The sequence below is a fragment of the Gossypium hirsutum genome, chromosome A07, assembly GCF_007990345.1.
Source record: "Gossypium hirsutum isolate 1008001.06 chromosome A07, Gossypium_hirsutum_v2.1, whole genome shotgun sequence".
NCBI classification, from domain to species: domain Eukaryota; kingdom Viridiplantae; phylum Streptophyta; class Magnoliopsida; order Malvales; family Malvaceae; genus Gossypium; species Gossypium hirsutum.
The window spans coordinates 57,501,544-57,529,423 of NC_053430.1; the positions used below are offsets into that span (position 1 = coordinate 57,501,544).

Sequence of the window (27,880 nt, forward strand, 5' to 3'; positions counted from 1 at the left end):
ATACGAACAAAAAAAACTACATAATATCAATTTGAACAGCCCAATAACATAAATAAAATCCATTGAATAATTCAATCACCAATTATAACCTTTTTAGATTAAATAACCAAAATAAAGACTTACCTATAATTTAATTACATTCCTTACCGCAATTCGCAAGCTTGTACTGGCAAAAAAAAAAAATCTGGCACATACATAAATTCCTAACAATTCAAAGGAGATTAAGGCATAAAATATTGATACATAATAGCTTCCTCCGATCCACATTTCTTCACATTGATAAAGAAAATAATCTTTAGTGTGATTTACAACAATCGTGCGTATGATTGCCCCTCCCCCAAAACCCCAACTCAAATGTTCACAAAGAGTACGAACTTCCAGTCTTTTATGCACAATATTTTTCATATTTACAGCATGTGACAATCGCTTTATCCCTGCAATATTCACATAAGAGATTACATATCTTTTTCTTTTGTTTGCTGGCCGTCTTCTGCTGGCTTTCATCCACAACAAAACCTTTGGAACAAAAGTTAAGTCGTTTCATCGAACACCATAACCTGGAAAAGCAAACCGAGTTGAGATGGGAGATTTAGGTTACAACAGAGTATACAAATTGTTTTCACTTCGATATTTAGCTTTGTTAAGCACTACATTATTAGATCAAACGTCTAAGCAACTGAGCCAGGGGCAGGTAAATTCAAAAAATGCAAAGGAAAAGTGAACCATCAAAATTCAGGGTTCTTAAAACTCTATACGCTAGACAATGATATGACATCAGAATTTACAGACTTGGAGAAGCAAGCACAGATGGAACAAAAAAGACATCTACGTCCCCACCAACATTGCTATTGTTTGGAACTAATATTTACTTGAGAAGGTGCCCAAGGAATTGGGAAGTCGGCAGACAAATATTATCAACCTAGACAGCAATTTTGCAGTCTGGCTAAACATGCATGCAACATTAATTCGAAGCTCGATAACTTCTCAATGCCTCAATTAACTACTTAATCAATATCCAGTTTATAACAAACAATTCTTCGCATTCAGTTTTTGATATAACAGAGTTCATCATTTCTGCTGCTGCCAAATATACATCGCTCACCAAACAAACTTCACATTTTGGGCCTAATAAGTCAGTTTTATTTGCAAAAAATGGAAGATATCAAAATTGGACAATAAGAAGAAATTAAAAAGGCGGGAAACCGTGCACATATAACTAGAAGCTTGTTTAACCTGAAAATATCAAAGGAAACTAAAATAGCCTGTAAAGCTTGAGTATCCTAGTAAATTGTAAGCTAATCAAGCAGAATAAAATGTAACTGCCATGCAATTGATTGATTAACCATGGATATGAAAACGCTAACTGGTTCAAAAAGGTCACCTTTCCACAGACCGGACAGTTTTCACTTCTCTCCATCCATTCATAAATGCAACCAAGATGGAAATGGTGGGAACATTTTGTTATTATCTTGGGATTCTCTGGAGTATATTCTGCACCATGGGAGGTATCAATAAGTTTACAAGGAACATAATCCATCCATTAAAAGCCCAATCTCATATGATTAGTAATATCAAGCAGTTTTTTAGCAGCACTTATTTCTAAGAGCAAAAACTATGTACAGTGATTAGAATAAGCACCCCCCACCGACACAACAAGTGTCATTGAAGCCCCTACTTTTTCATTAGAGCAAATTAAGCCCTCCATCTAATTTTCTTTTGTCAAACTGACCAGCAAATTTTTTATGGATGAGTAGTATGAGGTTTAACAAGTTAATGGTTTGCAATTAAAGTCAGCTTTGGTTTTCATAAAGAATAATATTAATAATGATAAAGGAAATTGGGTGTCACGGGTTATTGGGGTTTAAAAGTTAACATGAACAGGAATTTTAACAGTAAGGTAGGACGTGAATTGGGTTTTATTGGGGTTGAGCACCAAAATCTTCAATGCCTGAATTTCTTTTTAATTCTTATAGATGTTTGATTTTCCCCAAAAATCATGGAAATGGCAATGGATATAATCTTGTGTTTGATCTGTTTTTTTTTTCCCCTTCTTTGCTAGTGGAAACGGGTGGCCATAATTTTCGGGAACGAGTGATGAAATGGGAAGAGATTGGATATCAAGGTGGTCATGTTGGAACCGAGAAAATTAAAAGTCAATTTGGCAATATACATATGTATATATTAGATGGAGGTCTAAATTGACTATAACAACAGGCTAGAGGTTCAAATGACACCTATTGAAGTGGAGGACTAGTTTTATCATTAAAATTACAAATTAATTTGTAAGTTCCCCTATTAAATCAATGCTGCTTAATCATCAACTCATTAGAATCTAGGTCCAATTAATGGCATGAGTATCCATGTTAGAGAGGCAAGATATAGCATAAATTTAGCATTTTAATGCATCCCTCCTTCCTAAGTTATAGCAAATCTTGGCCTATTGAGCAAGTTCTAACAAAGCTTCACTGCAAATATAGTGGCTATAATAAATCACCATTCAATCTTGAGAAAAAGATCACCTTCAAGACATGTTGGACAGACATCCTCCTCTTCTTCAGCAGATGAATAGATGTACCCAATTCCAACTGGTGCTTTTGCTGATGAGAGTTTTTGTGAGGATTTAGAATGCTGCTCTTTCGAGCCTTGCTCAAAGGCATTCCATTTGCCCTCCGTACTCAAAGATCCTGGATCTGCATCGTTTTCGCCTCTTAAAGGCTCTGACTCTTCGTGTGACTGACTTGAACCCTTCTCATGTCTTGAAACAAGACCATCAGGTTGTAAGCGGAAATATCTAGTCTCGGCATCATAAGGCAAGGGTCTCGGAGGAGATTGGTACATGTCAGAGAGTGAGTTATCTAGAGATGCAGAAGAGATAATAGATCCTGTCCCCTGAATGGATGAAGGGACAGAACGCAATTCCCCTCTTCGGAACAATGTGGTATACTACAATTACAAGGGCAAAGAAAACCAAAAAAGAAAAGGATCAAAAAGCTGGAACCCCATGAATCAAATAATTGAGGTGAATGTGCCTTAGTCCCTCTACCATAGGGACCGCATCAAATTAGTCCCCTACTAATAAATGGATCAATTTAGACCCTGCTTATCCCTACTGTTACTGAATTGCATTCTTAATAGTGTAAACAATCAACAGATAATTTCATAAGTTAGCTCAGTAATTAATGATCCACAACTAACTTCAATAGATATTTGTTCACCTAAAGCCAATATATATAAATGCTGATGGAATTACCTAGAGTGACAGTGAAGGAGAGTGAATAAATAATACTAGAGTCTGAACCAATGCTTAATGATGAGAATAATAAAACATACCACGTGTACGAAGTTCTGAACAAAGCAACTGAGGCACACGCAATTTCTATATACATTACTGTTCGGATTGATATAGTCCTCAAAATCCTCAGGGCGCAAGCAGCAACAAACAGAACCCATAATGTTATCTTTTAAGCTTTTCCCTTCAGTTAAAACTCTCCACAAAACCTCACCATTAAAGCTCAACTGTTCTAATTATACATATGCACCAACAAAAAAAATAAATGCAATGAGAGAGGACCCTAAGCTCGAAGAAGTCCCACCACCTCTACGAACCAGTACCTCTCTCTCTTCTATTTACAAAATGTTGAATGCCCTTATATAATTTAGCTCTAAAGGTATTTCTTCAGCTGTAAAAAAAAAAAAAAAGCATATCAGTTTGCGGATAACATAAACCAGGTTGACCCCAACAGAACAATCATCATAGCAAGCTCAGAATGCTAGTAATAAAGAACCAGTGAGCTGCCCTTTAGAGGTGAACATGCAAAATATATATATAGAAATACTCCTAAAATTTGTTTGTACAATTTTACTTTGTTTTCCAACAAAATTGATAGTCTCTTTTGTCCATAAATAGAAAAGGGGTTCTTTCCTTTTGACTGTAAGAAATGAAAAATACCAATAAAAACAATCAAGCCTCAATTTTCAGAATCAAAGATCGCAGCTAAAATTTAATTTTCCTTTGAAGCCAACCAATGAAAAAGAAAAAGAGCAAAACGATTCAAAGATTCAAGTTTTTATCAAAAAAAAAATCGAAAAAATCATAAAAAAATCAAGAGATCAACCCAGAAGCCAGCATGAATAACCAAATAAAGAAAAATCATTTTAGCAAGCTAAAAAAATCAAGCATGTATATTCGGAATCAAAGATTGCAGCTAAAATTTAACTCTCCTTTGATTTCGAACAAGAAAAGAATAGAACAAACGATTCAAAGATTCAAGTTTTCGTCAAAACCAACACCCTAAAATCCATTAAAGCAAAGAGGTCAACCCAGAAACAAGCGTGAATTAACCAAATAAAATAAAAAACCATTTTAGATTGGCCTAAATGAAAGCAAGAAAAAAATAATTTAAAGCACACAATTTGGTTCTAAACATGCATGGACTCAACATAATAAAAATACCCAATTTAGACAATCCCAAAAGAAAGTATTTGGTCAAAAAAAAAAAGAAACAAAGAAAAAGCGTTGCTGTTAGGGCTTCGCCCTCCTCTTTTAATTCATCAAAAAAAAAACAAAGAAAACAATTGAAGCAACTTAAACTGATAAAAAGAAAAAAAAAACATACCTTGATGGCAATTGCGCTGAGAGAAGTTAAAACCCAGAGACTTTGTTTTTTTTCTATTTTTCTTTTGCAAAGGGAGAAAAGGGAGAGGGACAGCGAACCTAAGGGAGCTTAAAATTTTGGGAAGTAGAAAAATAGAAAAAAGAAAAAAAAAAGGTTCGGTTTCCTGTTTGAAAGTTTAGTTCGGCGAGAAAAGTAATGCAAGCGCGGAAACAAAGCGAAGGTTCTTTTCTTCCCCTTCGTCTGCTTTTGTTGGCTTAAGTATGCGTTCCCTAAATTTGGCACCTCTCAACTTAAATAATATTTATATTTTACGAAAATGATTTGAGTAAAATCATTTCAGGAAAATGAATTATTTCTCCAAAAAACTTATTTTTTTGATAAATTTATATAAAACATTTTTTTAAAAATTTTTTAAAAATATTTCATAAAAATTATTTTCAATTAAATAAATATACATTTAAGATTTTTATTTTTTTAACTATTTAATTAAGTTTATTATATTTATAAATTAATATTTTACTTATTCTTTGAAAAGTACACACAATATAAATATATTTGTTATAAAATATTATAGTGCAATTTTCGCTTCATAATCAAAATTTATTTTATAATAAAAAAATATTTTATAATAATCAATGTGATATATAAACTTAATAATAAATAATGCTTAATTAAAACTTAATTTAAATTACATATATGAAAGTATATATTGACATATTAGAGTTGTAAGGGATAAATGTAACTAAACATTATTTAAACTAATTATTTATATTTATATAATTAAAATATTCATATTTTTATATTAGGTTAAAATATAACATAAGTTCTTATATTCTTTGTAAATTTGAAATTTAGTCTATGTATTTTTATTTTTGGGTTAGTCCTTCTTTTTAGATATTAAAATTGAGGTTCAGTTATTAGCATTATTAAAAATATTTTATTACAATCATGTTCATTATAATGTGATTTTCTTAGTTATATGAATACCGAGTATTTTTATTTAAAAATGTGTTATAAAAAAAGTTACAAGAAAACTTAACAATGTTAACAATTGGACTTAATTTTTAAATTTGAAAGGTAGAGAGGCTAAATTCTTGAAAATAAAAATACAGAGCCTAAATTCTAAATATGGGAAGAGTACATAGACTTATGACTTATTTTAACCTTTATACTACAAAATATTTATTATTAATATATTTATAATGGTAATAAATATTTAATATTAAAATATTAAAATTGAATATTTTTAATAATAAATTATTTATTATTATATGATTAGATATAGATAATTAAATATGTATGTTTAATAATTTTAAAAATTATAATATTTTATATTAATATTTTATTAATTTTAAATATTTTAAAAATAAAAAATTATTATTAATAGGATAATATTAAACTTTATTTAAGTTAATTTTTATATAAAAATAAAATCACCAAACTCTTTTCACTCTTCAAAAGATTAAGTCATTTTACAAGAAAAAAAAATTTATTTTCTATTGACCTGTAAGTCATTTTCTGTTGACAAGCTATTTTCTATTAAACAAATAATGAAAAATGTATAAAATATTTTCAGAAAGCCATTTTCAATCAAATAAAAGGAACCTTAATTATAAAATTAATCACTAAATTATATTACTTTCGTATTTAAATACATAAATTTCTTTATTAAATATAATATTTAAACGATCAATTTTTTTTCATTTCATCCAAAATATATATGATATCCAATAAAAACATATCATGCATTACATTCCAATTGCAACTTTTTTTTTTTTTTTTGCAATACGAACAAATATAAGATACCTTGGCACTCTAAAACTATAACAAGTAGTAAAGATAATGTCACAATAACATCATGCGAAATTTTTTATATTATATATTAAAATTAAAAATATTTCAACATAATAAGAAAATAGAGATACTATTCTAAAAATAAAATTTAAAAATAAAAAAAAATAATTTAATTTTAAAGTAAAAAAATAATGAATACGCACAAAAAATATTGAATGGTTCTATTCTTCATCATCTTATTTTTTTTCTTCAATTTAATTAAAAAAATTCCTTTTTCTGGGCTTCTTTTGTTTTTGTAAGACATTTTTTATGGCAAAAAGGCCAAATAATAATTTTGAAAAGCAAATGATAATCGTTGTTGCTACAATGACGATACACAATTTTATTCGAAAACGTGTCAATTAAAATGATACAAATTTTATGGAATACGAAAATATTAACAGGGCATATGAGAATATTATTAATTCAGAAAATATGCATGATGGAGAAAGTGATGATGATGATGATGATGGTGGTGGTGAATCAAACAATTCAAGTGGTTTTGAAATGGAATTAACAAGATATGCTATAACTTCTAGTTTAATAAATCTAGCCCAATGAATCTACTTTAAATTGTAAATGCTAATATAAAATTTTTAGTATTTATATTTGGTATATAAATATTATCCCTTCTTGAAACTTTAATCCAAATACATGTAATATTTTAATTTGTTAGGTTTATGTTTTTCTATGTTATGTTAATATCTAATATGAGTTATATAGTCAAATTACATTTTAAAATAAAATAATACAATGTGTTAAAATCATTAATTAAAGATTAAAAATTATTTTTTTTAAAAATAATACAACTGTGTTCATATCTAATTACAAATATTTAATGATTATATTTAAATATTTAAAATATAGTTTATATATTCTAATTAAATTTAATAAATAATTAATATTAATTAATTAGAAATATTTAAAATTAATATTATTTTTTAAAATATTAATAATAAGTTATAATAAATTATTTTTTATATTCTTGCTAAAATATCATAATATTAATTAATTTGAACATTATTTAAATGCATATTTGTTACTCTATAATACCATGTCTAAAATAGATATTTTATTTCTCAAAACCACTTATCGACAGCAATACTAAACACTTAAAATTTAAACCACACTTTTCAAAATCACTTTTTCACAACACTTTTCAAAAGTGCTTTTAAAAAACAATATTAAACTAGCCCTTAATCTTGTAACATCCTAAATTTTTTTTATATAGTATGTAGCACTGTTTCGAACATTGTTGTAACGCCTTAAATAATTTATTTCTAATTCTATATATATTTGGCACAAGTGTGTATCTAGTTTAGTGGTTAAGTGTTCTAGGTGTCTGTGTGAGGTCTTGGGTTCATCTTTGCCAATTTTTGTTATTTTTGATCCAAGCCTTACCTTTGTAGAGTGAGCTTACATAAAATTGTCTGTTAATTCATATTAGAATGAGCCTGCTGGTTCGAGTGGTAAGGGAGTTGGTGTGATAGAGGTCCTATGTTCAAATCCTTGCATCGAGAGTGGATGATATTTTTGCTCTGTTGACTGATAGAGTTTCGACGGAGTTGGGATTCTGAGGAAGTGGTTTGTTAGTGTGTTAGTGGGAAGAAATTTGAGGGATTTGGGTAGTTTCAGATTATCTTCTTTTTTATATTTTTCTCTCTCTAGAAACTCCCAAAAAATTTTGATATCTATTTTCTGTGTTCTGGCAAAATTCTTTTTGGTTTACTTGAAAATTCCATCACAATTCTGTCGTTCAATTCTGGTTTTCAGTTCTTCGGTGCTTTTGCGCGATTTGGTAAGAGTAAAGGGGTGTTTTCAAGTGGGTTGGCGAAATGTTGTTTTAACTGTTTAAATTAATACTATTCTTTTCCTTCCGTTGTTGATTTCAAGTTTTGGCAATAAGGAATCGGGAAGAAAGGGGTTCTCCTCTAGCAGAATCATAATCAATATTGTTTGGGGTGTTGGGGTAAGTGATAGTCGTTTGAATGGAACTGTTGTCAGTTTCGTAGTTTGGTTTAATCGTGAATTAAGACTGTAAAGCATTAGTATGCCGATTTTTAGGTTCTGAAGGGCTTGTGTTTGTAGTAGCATCAAAACGATACCAGGTATGCACCCAGAACGCAGAAAAACGAGCTTTGGCGAAAGCTAAAAAACTCCACTGTCGACGCCACACGAGCATGTGCTTGGCTGTGTACAAGACACAACTGTGTGGTTGATAAAGACATGGTCGTGCGCAAGACATGACCGTGTGGTGGTGTGAGTGTGGCCGTGTGGGCCACACGGGTGTGTGGGCCCACATGGGCAATCCACACTAGCATATGGGTTTTTGGGTCAAGCCGTGTGGGCTACACGAGCAAAGCTAATCTGGGCGTGTGGGCCACACGGGCATATTGGCCCATAATTTTGAAATTCTCCCTAGGGTCGCACGGGTCGTTCCGATCGACTATGGGCTTAGCAAAGGGTCATTAAGGGCTAACCAAACCCTAGTTTTATGTGATTTGATATTTTTTTAGTATGCTCTGAGTAGGACACTACTATGCATGACTGCCTAATCTGTTATCTGTATATCTGATATCTGTATATAAGCATGTTGAGCATGTTTAATCTGTTAATTTTGTATCTACTTTCTATAACTGATTTGGGGTGGGTTTGGATTTATATGGAGGAAGTGTTCTGTACAGCGATCATCTCTTATACTCTGGCAGCTTGGCTACACATTATCTAACTTGTGTCGTAATGGCCCGATATGGTGTGTAGGGATGGGTGGGTGTTTTTAACCCCATAAGGTGTGTTGGGATGGACGGAGTTGATGTGTAGAGGATGGGGGTAGGATTCTATATATTTGATTTTGTTGACTGTATTTGAAATGGGCAAAAACAGAATCTGTATTTGATTGTATATAAGATTTTTGTATGTTTGCATGCTTAATTCTGTTGGGTTACATACTGAGTTTACTAAAACTCACGTCCATTTGTTTGTTCTATTCAGGTAATCCATAGACTAAGGTGAATCGGTGCGACGGAGCCTTTCGGTGATCACAAGTTCGTAAACTGATTAAGTTTATGGTTTTTATTTTAAAGATTATTTCTGGACTTTTATAATAATTGGACTCTCCAGACTTTTTGGTTGATTTTTTGGATTTGGATTTTAGTTTTAGTACTTTATTTGCGGTTGTTATCTAAAAACTAAGGTTTTACTAAAAGAAAGGTTTTTTTTTTAAAATATAACGATTTTAAAACTTCTACTCAAAATTACGTTTTGGCAAATAAATGGAAAAGTAACACTTCCGAAAATTGACATAAGTGAATATGAATGATGTAACATGAACGATTTGACGAGATGACTCTATTTTCAAAACTCATTTTTTGTGACATCTTCGGATTCGGCTATAACATCTAGATCGGGTTTGGGGTGCTACCATTGTTATAGTGAATTTTTGAAAAAAATCGATGATGAGACCAACAAGGAGAATTTTTAAAGAGAATTATAAGGATTTATTGTTAGAAATCAATGAAGTAAATGTTGGGTGAGAAATTATGGAAAAGGGAATCAAATTGTAAAGTTGGAAATTCGTAGGGATCTAAAGTATAAATTTCCTAACAATCGAGAAATGAGCCAAAAAGTATTAATAGAGTGCCTTGCAATCAGTATTACAAGTATGCATAACAAATAAGGACTTATCAAACTGAATCGAATGAAAATAAGAGTTCAAGAATTAAACCACAAATTTACCATTTTGTTAAGGAATGTCTCAAACACAAACTTATGCATGGATAATTAATAATTATGATTCAAAAGTATATATTAATGGAAATTTGAAGGATTAAATGCCTTAAATGAAATACAGATTAGTGATGAGACAAAAACAAGTTATAGTGCAATTTTATCACATAAAGGGTATTTTAATATTTTACATGGAACTTATTAATAATATTATATTATGAAATATTTGATATGTGGGACTAATTGTGAGTAATTAGATTGGGTTAAATGACTTGATGAAATGTAGACCACGCATAGGATGAGTTTTTTTTTAAGGTTGACTTGGGTTTTAAAAATTGATTGAAAGAGAAAAAAGATGACATCTTTATTTAGCTTCGTCCTAGCATCGCCAGCCACCATAAAGAAAGAAGGGAAGTTCTTCTCTTTTATTGTCTCTTCCATTCTTCTTCAATCCAATGCCAAAATCTCACCCACAACTTTGGTTTTTTTTTTCACTAAAAACAAGCAAGAAAACTTTATTCAAGTTGGATTATTTCATCAATCTCATAATTTCTAAAGCTAGGTTTTATGATATTAGTGAAAGAAAATTATGGTTAGAGAGAGAAAGCTCCAAGAAAAATAAGAAAATGATCTTTCATCACCTTCATCTTGAAGATTTAAGATTTTAATATAAGAAAAGTTGTTGGAACATATATATTAATATTGTCATTTATGTTCTTGTGTTAAGACATGTTGATGAGTTGAGATGATTTTGGATGGATGTTTGGGAAGATTCAACTATAATAATAATCAAGGAAGCTTTTATGTTGGAACATTTGTTATTTAAGAAGTAAGTACCCTAAGATTTTTTAAACATTATTTTAATAAATATGTGATTATAGGTTAAAAATTAGTGAAAGAAGTAGTTGTATAGAAATAATAAAATGTGTTAAGACTTGAAAACTTTATTAAAATGTGAAAGTGCATAGTAAATTTGATAATGATGTTGATAAGAGAATTTTGATGAACTAAATTACAAAGTAGTTGTAAAAGTGATATGCGGAAATTTTGAATAATAAATCAATTGTATATATAAAAGAATAAGAAATAGTGATGTATTCATCTTGTCAAACAAGTGTAAAAGTGAAATATATATATAATTGTGTAAAAATGAATTGATGAGTAAATTCATCTACTTGAAAGTGAAATGACATTGAAGTTTAAAACATATATAAACACTTATACACATAACATTCAAATACCATCAAAATACAAAATGATCATATTAACCAAAAGACTTCCTAGGTACATGCCAAGACAAAAATTTAAAACATCACCAACACTTGAGCTCAAGATTAACGCTGGATGTTGAGTCGATGATTGATTCTTTAAGTGCCTATCCTATTCATGAAAAACAAAACCGTACACTGAGTATAACTCAATGATATTTCTATAATCTGAACATTTAAAACATAATATAAGTAATAATGATGCAAAAATTTAATTAAGATAATATGCAATACGTAAACTCATTAGGCTAATTCACATAGTCATTAATCTCAATATGCTCATTTTACCCACATTAAGACTTAACAATCACATTTCATAAGTCCTTTGCAAATTCAACTAATGCAATGGCACATTTCATCTCAATTTCTCATTTCAAGTGTTCATTGAACAAATAAAATCAATATTCATAGTTCATTCCACTATTTCATATTCTATTTCACATTTCATTTCATTCCATAACATTTGCTATTTCGATAGTATTGCCATTTCAATATTGATAACTCTAGAAAAGAGTTATATTTCGAACTTTTAAGCTTGATTAAATGCTTGTACTTAAGTAGATATATTTGCATTTTTAGGTTATTTTTAGAACATTGCATAATAACGCTTGGATTGTGCCTTAAATGTCATTTCATATTACTTTTACTGTTGGGAAGAAGGGAATTGGTGTTGCATGTAAGGGTGTAAATGAACAGAACGTTCGATGAACTATTCGAGAATTATTCGTATAACGTCCGTTTATGTTCATTTATTAAGCTAAATAAACGAGTATGAACAAATTTTTTATGTTCATTTAATAAATGAACGAACACGAACAGAGGTGTGTTTAGTTCGTTTATGTTCACGAACAAGCTCGTTTAAAAGCTCATTTATTGGCTCATTTATGACTCGTTTATTTATTAATGATATTTTCTTATAAAAATTCCATTAGTATATATTAAAAGAATTATCTTAAAACTCGTTTATTGTTCCATTAATATATATTAATAAAATTATCTTAGTTTGTATTTTTTTCATTTATAATATAATTATTAATATTTATATTTGACTATTTTATATCTAAACAATATGCACGCGTGTGCGTGTGTGTATGTGTTTATTGTTTGTTCGTTTGTTTATTATTTATTAACATTGTTCTTGAACATGTTCAATTATATGTTCATGAACATGTTCATTTAATGTTCGTGAACATGTTCGATTAAGTTAAATGAACTTGTTCGTGAATATTAAACGAACGAACATGAACACACATAATTTTAAATAAAAGAACATGAACAAAAATTTGAAATTCTTAACGAACACAAACTAAACACGAACAAGCTTAAAAATAAACAAACGAACATGAAAAGAGGTTTGTTCGTTCAAGCTCACTTCATTTACAGCCCTAGTTGTTTGCAGCAGGTGTAGGAAGGATGAAGAAAAGGAGAAAAAGGAGGAAGATAATGAAAGAAGTGAATTATTGCCATGACAAAAGGTTGGATGGATTGCCAATACAAATGCCATGAAAAGTCTAGGAAAATGCTGACGCAACACACAGTCCTCGTTACTCTCAGCCAGCTGGACGTGTACCAGATAAATCCACTTGAAAAAGATGGCGAAAAGTGTGTGCTGAAAAAGGGGGACCTACCCTATAAAAGAGGAAAGAGAAAAGAAAGAAGAGATGAGGATTTTGGCGGGGGATTTTGGAGGACAATTTTGCATGAATCAATAGCGCGAAGTGAAAGCTAGAGTGGTGAAAGTTTTGTAACAGCCCAATTTAGACCCTAGTCAGAACGGTGGTTTCAGGACCACAAATTTGAGTCAGAAAAATATTTAAAAATATTTCTTGTGTTTATTTTGTGTGAATTTATATTTGTGAAATTTTCGTGATTTAATTTTATTGTTTGAGTGTCCGATTAAATAAAAGGACTTAATCGTGTAAAATGAAAATTTAGTGGTTAATTGTGTAACGCCCTAATTTTCGGGATTTTTGGGATTTCTGTAATTTCCAATGACTTTTAGAAATACTGTGTTTTGACTGCCTGTTGTGGATCTGAGTATGTTGGCGGGCCTTTAAAAGCACCAAGAGTAAATTTAATTCGAGGCAATTCCTGAATTTTTAATTTTGGAGAGAGAGGGTTCTGGCGATATGGGCTTTTAAAATTGAGGTGGTAAAATAGGACATAAAAATATCTGTGGTAAAGTGGCATGTGGCACCACCTAGGTGTTTGGAGAGTGACGTATGGATGTTTAGGGGGAGCCAGAGTTCAAGTCACAAGGTAAGCGTGTTGTTAGTTTTATTTTTTTGTGTGAATGTGCCGGGCATGTGGTAGAGCTTAAGTGGAAATCCGGCTAGGGCTTTAGGAAGGTTGGGCCGTGGGTCTGAATGGCCATTAGGGCAAGCTTTATTTTATTTTTGTTTTTCCAAATTAGGGTTAGCCGCTTAAAGCCTTCCCTTTCATTCTATTCTCTTCTCAGTATCGCAAAAAGCCGAAAAATGCAAAGTTAGATATCCTGAGTGCCGAATTCTTCCTTCTCTTCCCCTCTCTTCTTCTATTTTCTCTTCTCCTTCTTTTCTTCTCTAGCCGAAACATTCCTACCATTCTACTCTTCTCCTCTTTCATTCCCATTCTTTTCTAAACCTCTATAGCTGATTGCCATAAAAGCCGAAATCCTGAAAGTTGTTTCTTGTGCCGATTTCTTCTAGCCAAAATCCTCCTATTTTCTTCATCTCTTTTGGCCGATTTTCACATCCTCTAAACCTCAACCCCTGTCAGCAGTACCACTACAAAAAACTACCATACCAAATCATCTTCCTCTTCACAGTTCCAAAAGCCGAAAACACCATAGTTTTTAGGGACGTATAGCTGAATCTTTAGATCTCTAAGATTCGATTTCTGCTAGTGTTTAAGGGCTAGATCTGCATCAGATCTGAGTAGAAACTGAAGTGGAATCGTTTTGGTTGAAAGAACCTGAGGTAGGTACTCAAATCTATTCTTTATTTCGGGTTTAGAAAAGCCGAAATCCCTAAAAACATAGGGAGGCTGTCGATTAGAGCTTAAGGCTCTAAGGGTTGTAACAATTGATTTTTTTTGGTGTTAGTGTGATCCAGAGGCTGCGGATCAAAGGCTTGGACAAGTGGGACGACTAGATCTAGATCTAGTCTCTAGTTTTGGCAAAGGTAGGATCTCAAGGGCCATAGGTATGGATGGCCGATTATGGTAAGTAAGTTTATGATGGTTGCCATTGTATTTTGGATATGATATGTCTAGTAACGATTTTAGGATATCGTGGGAGATTTCGGTAGCAGTTGTCGTAAATCAAGTGTGTAAACGACACCCACTAGTAGACTAGATCGGCAAAAGCCGAAAAACTAAAATGTCGAAAAGCCGGCATTTCGAGAACTTGCGAGCGCTTGTGGGATTGTTTGTATTGATAATTTTGGTAACTTCAATGCTAAGATTGTAGAGTAAGTAATTTCGTGCACTTCGGTATATTTGGGCTTAATGGGCAGAAATTGGGTTAAATGGGCCAACGGGCCCAATTCGGTAAAAATGCTCGGTAAGGGTTTCTGTTAATACGTTAATAACTGTAATGATCATGAAACCCTAAAAAGACTGATAAAATTACTGAATACCTCTGTAAGGTAAAATTACAGTAATACCCCTAAAGAGGTAAGTTTACGATTGCGCTCCTCGGGGGTAAATAACTGTTCTTACGCTATAATCTGACTGTCTTTCTGAAGCATGCCTTGTTAATTATATATATTCTGCATACATGATATACTGCATAGGGTTGGGTTTTGTTATGGAGGAAGAACCCGTTCTGGTGGCTATACCACATATTCTGATATAAATAGATTTGCTGCGGATTATAGTTAGTGCTGCAACTGGTGCTAACACTGTAAGTGTAGGGATGACGTGGGTAATTTATTCCCCACAGGAAGTGTAGGGATGAACGGAGGCAAGTGCAGGGTTGGATGGGGTTATCATGCATTAATCATATGAGACTGTTTTGTTACGGGCCAACTATATTGAAAGGGGCCCAACTGTGTTAATATGGGCAAGGCCCAATATATCTCAACTTGTAATAGGACTACGGCCCAGATTGATACTGATATGGGCTAGGCCCAATATACTCTGATATTGTAAGGGGCTATGGCCCAGATTAATATTGATATGGGCTAAGGCCCAGTTAACTCTGATTTCTGAATAGGGATTACGCCCAGGTTTATTTTACACACTGAGTTTTCCAAACTCACCCATTTTTTCCCATCTTTGCAGGTGAGCCTTAGATCGGTGGACTTGGAGTTGGAGGGATTCAGAGTGGCCATGTGAACTGTTTAAAATAAGTGTTTATACCTTCACTTTTATTTTAGATTCTTTCCTTTATGTTTTCGGGTTTATAATTTGTAATAAGGCCGCTTTAATTATTTTTAATTGTTTTTAGTGTGTTTTGTTAGCTTAGTTTTGATATTGTTTTAATTGATTGAAATTGAATAGCTCTAGGGTGCGTTTTAAAAAGGTTACTTGATTTCAAAATATCGCGATAACAAGGCCAAGCTTTCGCAATGAAAACGTTTTCAAAATTAATAACCTTTTCAAATGGTTTTAGACGAATTGGTTTTCCCTGAACAATTACTCAGTTAAAGGGTGGCAATGGTTGTGTGCATGTCTAGGATTGGTTCCGTGAAGAGCTGGGTACTTAAGCAGTCTAATTGACTCACCTCCTCTTTTCTGGCATCCTACCTGGTGTACAACTTCCATTCACTTTAATCTTTAACGAAGATATTCTTTAAACACTAAGAAAGGCTTTAGATAAAACATGACTTTTTTAGTAACGCTTCAATGTGACACACTGGATTCGATCGTAACATCTGGGCCGGGTTTGGGGTGTTACATTTAGTGGTATCAGAGCCCTATTGCAACAACTAGGCTGTGGATCAGGGTCCGAAAAGCTTTTCGAAAAATTTTGCTAAACTTAGGCCCAAGAAAGGTATTTTGGAAACGGTTTTGGAAAATTCTTTTCAAAGATATTTTACAAGGTATACATGTTTTAAGGTTCAATCTTAAAATGGTTTAAGATTCTCTGGGTTTCTAAAATTTGATAACCAAAGAAGTGGCACACTGAATCCCCGGTACCAAGTCTGTAAGTATTTCTGTTAATCATATTACACTGTATTAAGATATTATTGTAGATAGAACTAAGACCATATCATGACATTATAGCTAGGGCACTACTAAAAACTCTAGAATACTGAGACTGTAGCTAGGCTATGATTATGTGAAAATAGAAACTTTAAAATACTACCTCTGCATAAAACATATGAATAAGTACTAAAATTTATGAATCGCGATCTTGGTAGTTATTGTTATACATGCTGATAATGTAGAGTGTTGATATGAATTCTGAGGGTAAGCGAAGTCTGCCAACTTTGGGTAGCGGTAACTCGGAGATTGGGACTGAGGTACTGGCCGAGTTAGTAAGGAAAGTGGTACAAGAGGTATTGGAGGCCAAGGTTAAGGAAATTAGGGAAACGCTTCAAGCAGGGTGCTTAGAGTGTAAGAAGAGGAAGGATTCTAGTTCTCAGAAGACCGAGCCTTATTCTGAGGAACATGTTAAGACACGACCAAACTTTACAACCTGCAAGAACTGCAACGGGCGTCATCAGGGTGAATGCCATAGGAAGACAGGAGCATGCTTTAGATGTGGGTCCAAGGAGCATCGAGCTCAAGATTGCCAAGTTTATTCTATTTAAGTGTGTGTTACGAGTTGTATGCGTGCTTGATAAATGTTTCTTTACTTTGGTAATTAGATAAGAATTATTTTTAATCAGAGTGCACAGCAGAAGCATAGTGGTTTGACTTGAGTAATACGGTTAGTTGGTAGTTTGAAATTTCAAGTACGAAATTTCTTTAAGGAGGGTAAAGTTGTAATGCCCTAATTTTCGAGATTTTCAGGATTTCTGTAATTTCCAATGACTTTTAGAAATACTGTGTTATGACTATCTGTTGTGGATCTGAGTATGTTGGTGGGCCTTTAAAAGCCCCAAGAGTAAATTTAATTCGAGGCAATTCCTGAATTTTTAATTTTGAAGAGAGAAGGTTCTGGCGATATGGGCTTTTAAAATTGAGGTGGTAAAATAGGACGCAAAAAGATCTATGGTAAAGTGGCATGTGACTCCACCTATGGTAAAGTGACGTGTGGATGTTTAGGGGGAGCCAGAGTTCAAGTCACAAGGTAAGCGTGTTGTTACTTTTATTTTTTTGTGTGCATGTGCCGGGCATGTGGTAGAGCTTAAGTGGAAATTCGGCTAGGGCTTTAGGAAGGTTGGGCCGTGGGTCTGATTGGCCATTAGGGCAAGCTTTATTTTCTTTTTTTTTTTCCAAATTAGGGTTAAACACTTAGAGCCTTCCCTTTCATTCTATTCTCTTCCCAGTATCGCAAAAAGCAGAAAAACGTAAAGTTAGATCTCCTGAGTGCCGAATTCTTCCTTCTCTTCTCATCTATTCTTCTATTTTCTTTTCTCCTTCTTTTCTTCTCTAGCCAAAACATTCCTACCATTCTACTCTTCTCCTCTTTCATTCCCATTCTTTTCTAAACCTCTATAGCTGATTGCCATAAAAGCCGAAATCCCGAAAGTTGTTTCTTGTGCCGATTTCTTCTAGCCAAAATCCTCCTATTTTCTTTATCTCTTTTGGCAAATTTTCACATCCTCTAAACCTCAACCCCTATCGGCAGTACCACTGCAAAAAACCACCATACCAAATCATCTTCCTCTTCACAGTTCCAAAAGCCGAAAACACCATAGTTTTTAAGGACGTATAGCTGAATCTTTAGGTCTCTAAGATTCGATTTCTTCTAGTGTTTAAGGGCTAGATCTACATCAGATCTGAGTAGAAACTGAAGTGGAATTGTTTTGGTTGAAAGAACCTGAGGTAGGTACTCAAATCTATTCTTTATTTCGGGTTTAGAAAAGCCGAAATCCCTAAAGGCATAGGGAGGCTGTCGATTGGAGCTTAAGGCTCTAAGGGTTGTAACAATTGATTTGTTTTGATGTTAGTGTGATCCAGAGGCTGCTGATCGAAGGCTTGGACAAGTGGGACGACTAGATCTAGATCTAGTCTCTAGTTTTGGCAAAGGTAGATCTCAAGGGCCATAGGCATGATGGCCAATTATGGTAAGTAAGTTTATGATGGTTGCCATTGTATTTTGGATCTGATATGTCTAGTGGTGATTGTAGGATATCGTGGGAGATTCAAGTAGCAGTTGTCGCAAATCAGGTGTGTAAACGACACGCACTAGTAGACTAGATCGGCAAAAGCTGAAAAGCCGAAATGCCGAAAAGCCGACATTTCGAGAACTTGCGAGCGTGCGAGCGCTCGTGGGGTTGTTTGTATTGATAATTTTGGTAACTTCAACGGTAAGATTGCAGAGTGTGCAATTTCGTGCACTTCGATATATTTGGGCTTAATGGGCTGAAATTGGGTTAAATGGGCCAACGGGCCCAATTCGGTAAAAACGCTCGATAAGTGTTTCTGTTAATACGTTAATAATTGTAATGATCATGAAACCCTAAAAACACTGATAAAATTACTGAAATACCTCTGTAAGGTAGAATTACAGTAATATCCATAAAGGGGTAAGTTTACGATTACGCCCCTCGGGGGTAAATAACTGTTCTTACGCTATAATCTGACTGTCGTTCTGAAGCATGCCTTATTAATTATTTATATATTCTGTATACATGTCATACCGCATGGGGTTGGGTTTTGTTATAGAGGAAGAACTCGTTCTGTTGGCTGTACCGCATATTCTGATATAAGCAGATTTGCTGCGGATTATAGTTAGTGCCGCAACTGGTGCTAACACTGTAAGTGTAGGGATACCGTGGGTGATTTATTCCCCACAAGAAGTGTAGGGATGGACGGAGGCAAGTGCAGGGTTAGATGGGGTTATCATGCATTAATCATATGAGACTGTTTTGTTATGGGCCAACTGTATTGAAATGGGCCCAACTGTGTTAATGTGGGCAAGGCCCAATATATCTCGACTTGTAATAGGGTTACGGCCCAGATTGATACTAATATGGGCTAAGCCCAGTATACTTTGATATTGTAAGGGGCTATGGCCCAGATTAATATTGATATGGGCTAAGGCCCAGTTAACTCCTATTTCTGAATAGGGCTTAAGCCCAGGAAGCTTGAACTGATTTAGGCTCTAGTTGGGTTTATTTTACACACTGAGTTTTCCAAACTCACCCCTTTTTCCCATCTTTACAGGGGAGCCTTAGATCGATGGGCTTGGAGCTGGAGGGATTCAGAGTGGCCATGTGGACTGTTTAAAATAAGTGTTTATACCTTCACTTTTATTTTAGATTATTTCCTTTAGGTTTTCGGGTTTTTAATTTGTAATAAGGCCGCTTTAATTATTTTTAATTGTTTTTAGTATGTTTTGTTAGTTTAGTTTTGATATTGTTTTAATTGATTGAAATTGAATAGCTCTAGGGTGCGTTTTAAAAAGGTTATTTGATTTCAAAATATCGCGATAACAAGGCAAAACTTCCGCAACGAAAACGTTTTCAAAATTAATAACCTTTTCAAATGGTTTTAAACGAATTGATTTTCCCTGAACAATCACTCAGTTAAAGTGTGGCATTGGTTGTATGCATGTCTAAGATTGGATCCGTGAACAGCTGGGTACTTAAGTAGTCTAATTGACTCACCTCTTTTTTTTTGGCATCCTACCTGGTGCACAGCTTCCATTCACTTTAATCTTTAACGAAGATATTCTTTAAACACTAAGAAAGACTTTAGATAAAACATGACTTTTCTAGTAACGCTTCAATGTGATACGCTGGATTCGGTCGTAACGTCTGGGCCAGGTTTGGGGTGTTACATTTAGTGGTGTCAGAGCCCGATTGCAACAACTCGGTTATGGATCAGGGTTCGAAAAGCTTTTCGAAAAGCTTTGCTAAACTCAGGCCCAAGAAGGGTATTTTGGAAACGGTTTTGGAAAATTCTTTTCAAAGATATTTTACAAGGTCTACATGTTTTAAGGTTCAGTCTTAAAATGGTTTAAGTTTCTCTGGGTTTCTAAAATTTGATAACCGAAGAAGTGGAACACTGAATCCCCGGCACCAAGTCTGTCAGTATTTCTGTTACTCATATTACACTATATTAAGATATTACTGTAGATAGAACTAAGACCATATCATGACATTATAGCTAGGGCACTACTAAAAACTCTAGAATACTGAGACTGTAGCTAGGCTATGATTCTGTGAAAGTAGAAACTTTAAAATACTATCTCTGTATAAAACATATGAATAAGTACTAAAATTTATGAATCGAGATCTTGGTAGTTATTGTTATGCATGCTGATAATGTAGAGCGTTGATATGGATTCTGAGGGTAAGCGAAGTCTGCCAACTTCGGGTAGCGGTAACTCGGAGATTGGGACTGTGGCACTGGCTGAGTTAGTAAGGAAAGTGGTACAAGAGGTATTGGAGACCAAGGTTAAGGAAATTAGGAAAACGTTTCAAGCAAGGTGCTTAGAGTGTAAGAAAGGGAATGATTCTAGTTCTCAGAAGACGGAGCCTCATTCTATGGAACATGTTAAGACACGACCAAACTTTCCAACCTGCAAGAACTGCAACGGGCATCATCCGGGTGAATGCCATAGGAAGACAGGAGTATGCTTTAGATGTGGGTCCAAGGAGCATCGAGCTCAAGATTGCCAAGCTTATTCTATTTGAGTGTGTGTTACGAGTTGTATGCGTGCTTTATAAATGTTTCTTTACTTTGGTAATTAGATAAGAATTATTTTTAATCAGAGTGCACAGTAGAAGCATAGTGGTTTGACTTGAGTAATACGGGTAGCTGGTAGTTTGAAATTTCGAGTACGATATTTCTTTAAGGAGGGTAGAGTTGTAATGCACCAATTTTCGAGATTTTCGGGATTTCTGTAATTTCCAATAACTTTTAGAAATACTGTGTTATGACTGTCTGTTGTTGATCTGAGTATGTTGGTGGGCCTTTAAAGCCCCAAGAGTAAATTTAATTCGAGGCAATTCCTGAATTTTTAATTTTGAATAGAGAGGGTTCTAGCGATATGGGCTTTTAAAATTGAGGTGGTAAAATAGGACACAAAAAGATCTATGGTAAAGTGGCATGTCGCGCCACCTAGGTGTTTGGGGAGTGACGTGTGGATGTTTAGGGGGAGCCAGAGTTCAAGTCACAAGGTAAGCGTGTTGTTACTTTTATATTTTTGCGTGCATGTGCCGAGCATGTGGTAGAGCTTAAGTGGAAATTCAGATAGGGCTTTAGGAAGGTTGGGCCGTGGGTCTGAATGGCCATTAGGGCAAGCTTTATTTTTTTTTTGTTTTTCCAAATTAGGGTTAGCCACTTAAAGCCTTCCCTTTCATTCTATTCTCTTCCCAGTATCGCAAAAAGCCGAAAAACGCAAAGTTAGATCTCCTGAGTGCCGAATTCTTCATTCTCTTCTCCTTTCTTCTTCTATTTTATTTTTTCCTTCTTTTCTTCTCTAGCTGAAACATTCCTACCATTCTACTCTTCTCCTCTTTCATTCCCATTCTTTTCTAAACCTCTATAGCTGATTGCCATAAAAGCCGAAATCTCGAAAGTTATTTCTTATGCCGATTTATTCTAGCCAAAATCCTCCTATTTTCTTCATCTCTTTTGGCCAATTTTCATATCCTCTAAACCTCAACCCCTGTCAGCAGTACCACTACAAAAATCTACCATACCAAATCATCTTCCTCTTCACAGTTCCAAAAGCCGAAAACACCATAGTTTTTAGTGATATATAGCTGAATCTTTAGATCTCTAAATTCGATTTCTACTAGTGTTTAAGGGCTAGATCTGCATCAGATCTGAGTAGAAACTGAAGTGGAATTGTTTTGGTTGAAAGAACCTGAGGTAGGTACTCAAATCTATTCTTTATTTCGGGTTTAGAAAAGCCGAAATCCCTAAAGGCATAGGGAGGCTGTCGATTGGAGCTTAAGGCTCTAAGGGTTGTAACAATTAATTTGTTTTGGTGTTAGTGTGATCCAGAGGCTGCTGAACGAAGGCTTGGACAAGTGGGACGACTAGATCTAGATCTAGTCTCTAGTTTTGGCAAAGGTAGGATCTCAAGGGCCAAAGGTATGGATGGCCGATTATGGTAAGTAAGTTTATAATGGTTGCCATTGTATTTTGGATCTGATATGTCTAGTGACGATTGTAGGATATCATGGGAGATTTCGGTAGCAGTTTTCGCAAATCAGGTGTGTAAACGACACCCGCTAGTAGATTAGATCGGCAAAAGCCGAAAAGCCGAAATGCCAAAAAGCCGGCATTTCGAGAACTTGCGAGCGTGCGAGCGCTCGTGGGATTGTTTGTATTGATAATTTTGGTAAATTCAACGGTAAGATTGTAGAGTGCGCAATTTCATGCACTTCGGTATATTTGGGCTTAATGGGCTGAAATTGGGTTAAATAGGCCAATGGGCCCAATTCGGTAAAAACGCTCGGTAAGTGTTTTTGTTAATACGTTAATAACTGTAATGATCATGAAACCCTAAAAAGACTGATAATTACTGAAATACCTCTGTAAGGTAGAATTACAGTAATACCCTTAAAGGGGTAAGTTTACGATTACGCCCTTCGGGGGTAAATAACTGTTCTTACGCTATAATCTAACTGTCTTTCTGAAGCATGCCTTGTTAATTATATATATTCTGCATACATGTCATACTACATGGGGTTGGCTTTTGTTATAGAGGAAGAACTCGTCCTGGTGGCTGTACCACATATTCTGATATAAGCAGATTTGCTGCGGATTATAGTTAGTGCCGCAATTGGTGCTAACACTGTAAGTGTAGGGATAGCGTGGGTGATTTATTCCCCACAGGAACTGTAGGGATGGACGGAGGCAAGTGCAGGGTTGGATGGGGTTATCATGCATTAATCATATGAGACTGTTTTGTTATGGGCCAACTGTATTGAAACGGGCCCAACTGTGTTAATATGGGCAAGGCCCAATATATCTCGACTTGTAATAGGGTACGGCCCAGATTGATACTGATATGGGCTAGGCCCAGTATACTCTGATATTGTAAGGGGCTATGGCCCAGATTAATATTGATATGGGCTAAGGCCCAGTTAACTTTGATTTCTGAATAGTGCTTAGGCCCAGGAAGCTTGAACTGATTTAGGCTCTAGTTGGGTTTATTTTACACATTGAGTTTTCCAAACTCACCCCTTTTTTCCCATCTTTGCAGGTGAGCCTTAGATCGATGGACTTGGAGCTGGAGGGATTCAGAGTGGCCAAGTGGACTATTTAAAATAAGTGTTTATACCTTCACTTTTATTTTAGATTATTTCCTTTATGTTTTCGGGTTTTTAATTTTTAATAAGGCCGCTTTAATTATTTTTAATTATTTTTAGTATGTTTTGTTAGCTTAGTTTTGATATTGTTTTAATTGATTGAAATTGAATAGCTCTAGGGCGCGTTTTAAAAAGGTTACTTGATTTCAAAATATCGCGATAACAAGGCAAAGCTTCCGCAAGGAAAACGTTTTCAAAATTAATAACCTTTTGAAATGGTTTTAAACAAATTTGTTTTCCCTGAAAAATCACTCAGTTAAAGTGTGGCAATGGTTGTGTGCATGTCTAGGATTGAATCCGTGAAGAGCTGGGTACTTAAGCAATCTAATTGACTCACCTCCTCTTTTCTGGCATCCTACCTGGTGCACAGCTTCCATTCACTTTAATCTTTAATGAAGATATTCTTTAAACACTAAGAAAGACTTTATATAAAACATGACTTTTCTAGTAATGCTTCAATGTGACACGCCGGATTCGGTCGTAACGTCTGGGCCAGGTTTGGGGTGTTACAAATTGTAAAAGGGCCTGAATAGTGGTTGTTCTTTTAATGTGGAGGATTTATATTGCAATTATATCATTGAAAATTTGAATGGACGGTATTAGGCATATATTAAATAGTTTTTATATTATTTCATTAAGGTTATATTTGTAAATTAAACATTAGTTAATATAAGATATAATATATCATAAAACATAAGAAAATAAAGCCATTATTTTGTGTTCATAATATGTTCATGCCGAAACAAGAGAAAAGAAAAGAAACCTAGGTTTAGACACCTTCCAAGCTTGATTCAAGGTTCGTTTTTACTCGTTTTTTTATAATTTTTACGTTTTTGAGATCGTTGCTTCAAGTACTAGTAAACCCATGCTTGAATTTTTGATTTTGATGAATATTTTGAGTTATGCTATTATTGAAAGCTTGTGATTCTTGTTGTTTGATGATGAAATATGAAAGATATGTTTTGGATTAACATGTTTTGTAAGTGAGTTTTTGATGATTTTGAGTAATTAGGACTAAACTGCAAAAATAACAAATTGAGGGACTAAAATGTGAAATAAATGAAATATATGGACTTTTATGGACACTAGGAACATTCGGCCAAACATGAGTATATTGAAATTTTGCAAATTTTGTGTTTTATGCAATAGGGACTAAATTGTAAAAAGTGTAAAATATCAGGGGTAAAATGGTAATTTTCCCATTTATGTGTTTTTGGTCTAAATTGAATGAAAATATATGTGAATGAGTTTAATTTGAATATGTTTAGATTAAAAACCAAAGAAATCGGATTTGGATTGGGGGAAAACAAAAGTTGTCAACTTGTCGGTCCGTTCCTTTTTACATCGTCCGAGGTAAGTTTATAAGCAAATAGACATACTTAATCCTAATTAAATGCAAATTATACATGCTGAAATGGAAAATGTGAGTATTTATATGCATTAGCCAAATGTGAGTAAGCTTGGAAACTATATTTCTGAATTCATTTCGACCGAGTTACAACATCCAAAAGCCCCGTATGAACCTTAGGAATAGCTAGGATACATATGTCATGACATAGGATTCCGATATGTGATGTGCAAGTAAGAGCATGGCATCAATATGTGATTCCGATATATGTGTGCGAGTAACACCCTGTCTAGGACAGTGGCATTGATATGTGATTAGATGTAAGACCACGTCTGGGACATTGGCATTGTACGATATATGTGTGATTATCCGAGTGTCCTATCCAATTCTGAATGGTTCATCAGGAAAAGATAAGTTGTGATCGAATGTGTAAAATGTGTGAAATGGCCAGGTATGAATTAGCTTGTTGTCTAATTGAAATAACGTAAGTAAGTAACTTGATATTTGTTACAAATTATGTATGATGCAAATGAAAAATATATGTGAATTTGGTAAGTGTAATCGGCCTTGTGAATATTATTGAAATGAATCTTAATTATGTGCATATATGATCATGTGTATTCGGCCACATAACTAGTATATGTATATGAAGTTATATTTTGATATATGAGCTTATGTATTTGAGTGTATGTGAACTAGGTTTTATAATGACTATTTGGCTTGGGAAGTTGAATACTAATATGCTAAATTGACTTTGTGAGCATTCGGCCAAGGTAGAAATTATGTATGAAATTGTAGTATTTATGAAAACTGTAAGTTTGAGTCTAAGCATGGTAATGTTAATGTAATTTGGTTTGGTTTAAAATGAGTTGATTATATCATTGGGTTGTTTATTTGTTTATGACTTACTAAGCTATGATAGCTTACTCTATGTGTTCATGTTTACTCTATTTTATAGATTTTGGATTCAAGTTATGAGCTCGGGGATTGTCAGTAAAGCCTATCACACTATCGACTACCTTCGGTATCTTTATAAGTTATTTTTCGAATCTAAGGCATGTATAGGTTGGGCTATGTTTTGAAATGTTGGATTTTGGTTATGTGTAATTTAAGCCATGCGAAAATGGCTTAGCTTTTATGTTTGAATTTGGTTATGTTGCTTATGGTTTATATATATATATCTTGGTTATAATGTGAAGTACTATGAATGAATAGTATTTGTGGTAGGTATTATATGCTTGAAGTGGTTGATGACTTTGGATATACATAAGTATGGTTCGGCTAAGGTTATGCAAGGTTAGGAGTACAAGTGAATTTGATTATTATATTGATTTATTTAAGATGTGTAATTTGTCTTGTGAATTGTCTTGGAGACAACAAATGATGTGCCTTTATAATCGGCTAGTGATGGGTAAAATATATATACCTATGCTTATGACATGTTGTTTGTGGTTTGGCATTTAAAAGTCAAGTTGTTAGTGAAATAATTTATTATTATATGTGGCAAATATATATGGTAACAATTCGGCTTTGGTGTGTGGTTCATTTAATAAGTATGTGACTTGATAATGTGTGACCGGTTGAGATTATGTTTAACCACCGAATAAAGGATTAGTTAATAGAGTGAAATATGTTTGCACCTCTTATATGTTGGTTGTTTACTGAATCGTAAGTGTGACTTACTATAAAGCTTAATTCGAATGTGATTAAGTGACTATATATATATATATGGATTCGAGTGGATGCATTAACTTGTATTAATGTATGAAATACGAAATTCATGTTGACTAACATGGTAATGCCGAATAAATGAATGACAAGTTTGGTATTGAAATTTGTTTCATTTGAAGTACAACATGTACATGTGCAAGACTTTTATAAAAGTTAGGTTTGATATTCAATTAATGAAGTTATTGATTTGTTATATGTTCTATATATAAATATATAAATTATGTTGATATATATGCTGAATTATGTTTTAATTATGTTATCATATGAACGAATATTTGATAATGATACGAACAATGATGTGATTATATTTTGAATTGTAAAATGTAATGTATATTTGTATGGACAGTGATATGATCCGTAATACTTCATAACCCTAATCCAACGACGAATACGGGTAAGGGGTGTTACAAGTTTGCTATAGTTCTACCTTCATTCTGTTAATTAATTTCTGTGATTTCTAAACTGTTAATGATGATGTTCAATGTTATTCTGATTTAGGATTTTAAATCCCAACCCATGAGCTAATTTCATTTGGGTTGGAATTATTAGATCTATCTTGGTATATTGAGGATCTATCTTGATATATGTATGCAAGCTCTAGACATAGATGAATGCATGGTACATCCTTAGACCTGATTTAATTCTAAAAAGGTTAAATAAGTTGGATCATAATCGAATGATATGAGTGAGTACTTAAATGAATACTCGTAGCACTCTAGACATAGAGTTGCGATCGGTACAGAGTAAGGAAGAATATTGTTAGGTATTGTTCTTGAGACTTGTAGACATACAAAGATTTAGAATGATAACTTTAATTCTAGCTCTCGAAAGAAGCAGAATGAAGTAGTTATACTCTAAACAGTAATTTGGTCAAGATTTTGCCATGACATTATTATGTTATTACGATATAATCGAAGTAATTCCAACCTTCTCATTCAACAGCTTCAATCCTCTCAACTTTGTCTCGTAGAATTGCCACAACATTTTATT

General features: G+C 33.7%; 1 protein-coding gene across 2 annotated transcripts; it reads right to left on the reverse strand.

Annotated features, from left to right (window-relative positions):
- Positions 1-236: 236 nt before the first annotated feature.
- Positions 237-4,882, reverse strand: LOC107946384 (E3 ubiquitin-protein ligase At3g02290). Of its 2 annotated transcripts, XM_016880686.2 has the most exons (5): positions 4,617-4,882; positions 3,331-3,680; positions 2,520-2,943; positions 1,382-1,491; positions 237-557 (listed from the first exon to the last, which is right to left on the reverse strand). In XM_016880686.2, the coding sequence occupies exons 2-5, from the start codon at positions 3,448-3,450 to the stop codon at positions 531-533; spliced, it is 681 nt and encodes a 226-aa protein (XP_016736175.1). In that variant the 5' UTR covers positions 3,451-3,680; positions 4,617-4,882; the 3' UTR covers positions 237-530. The 2 variants fall into 2 exon arrangements, with proteins under 2 accessions (XP_016736175.1, XP_016736183.1); XM_016880694.2 differs by lacking the exon at positions 1,382-1,491 and having other exon boundaries at positions 344-557.
- Between the last annotated feature and the right edge of the window lie 22,998 nt (positions 4,883-27,880).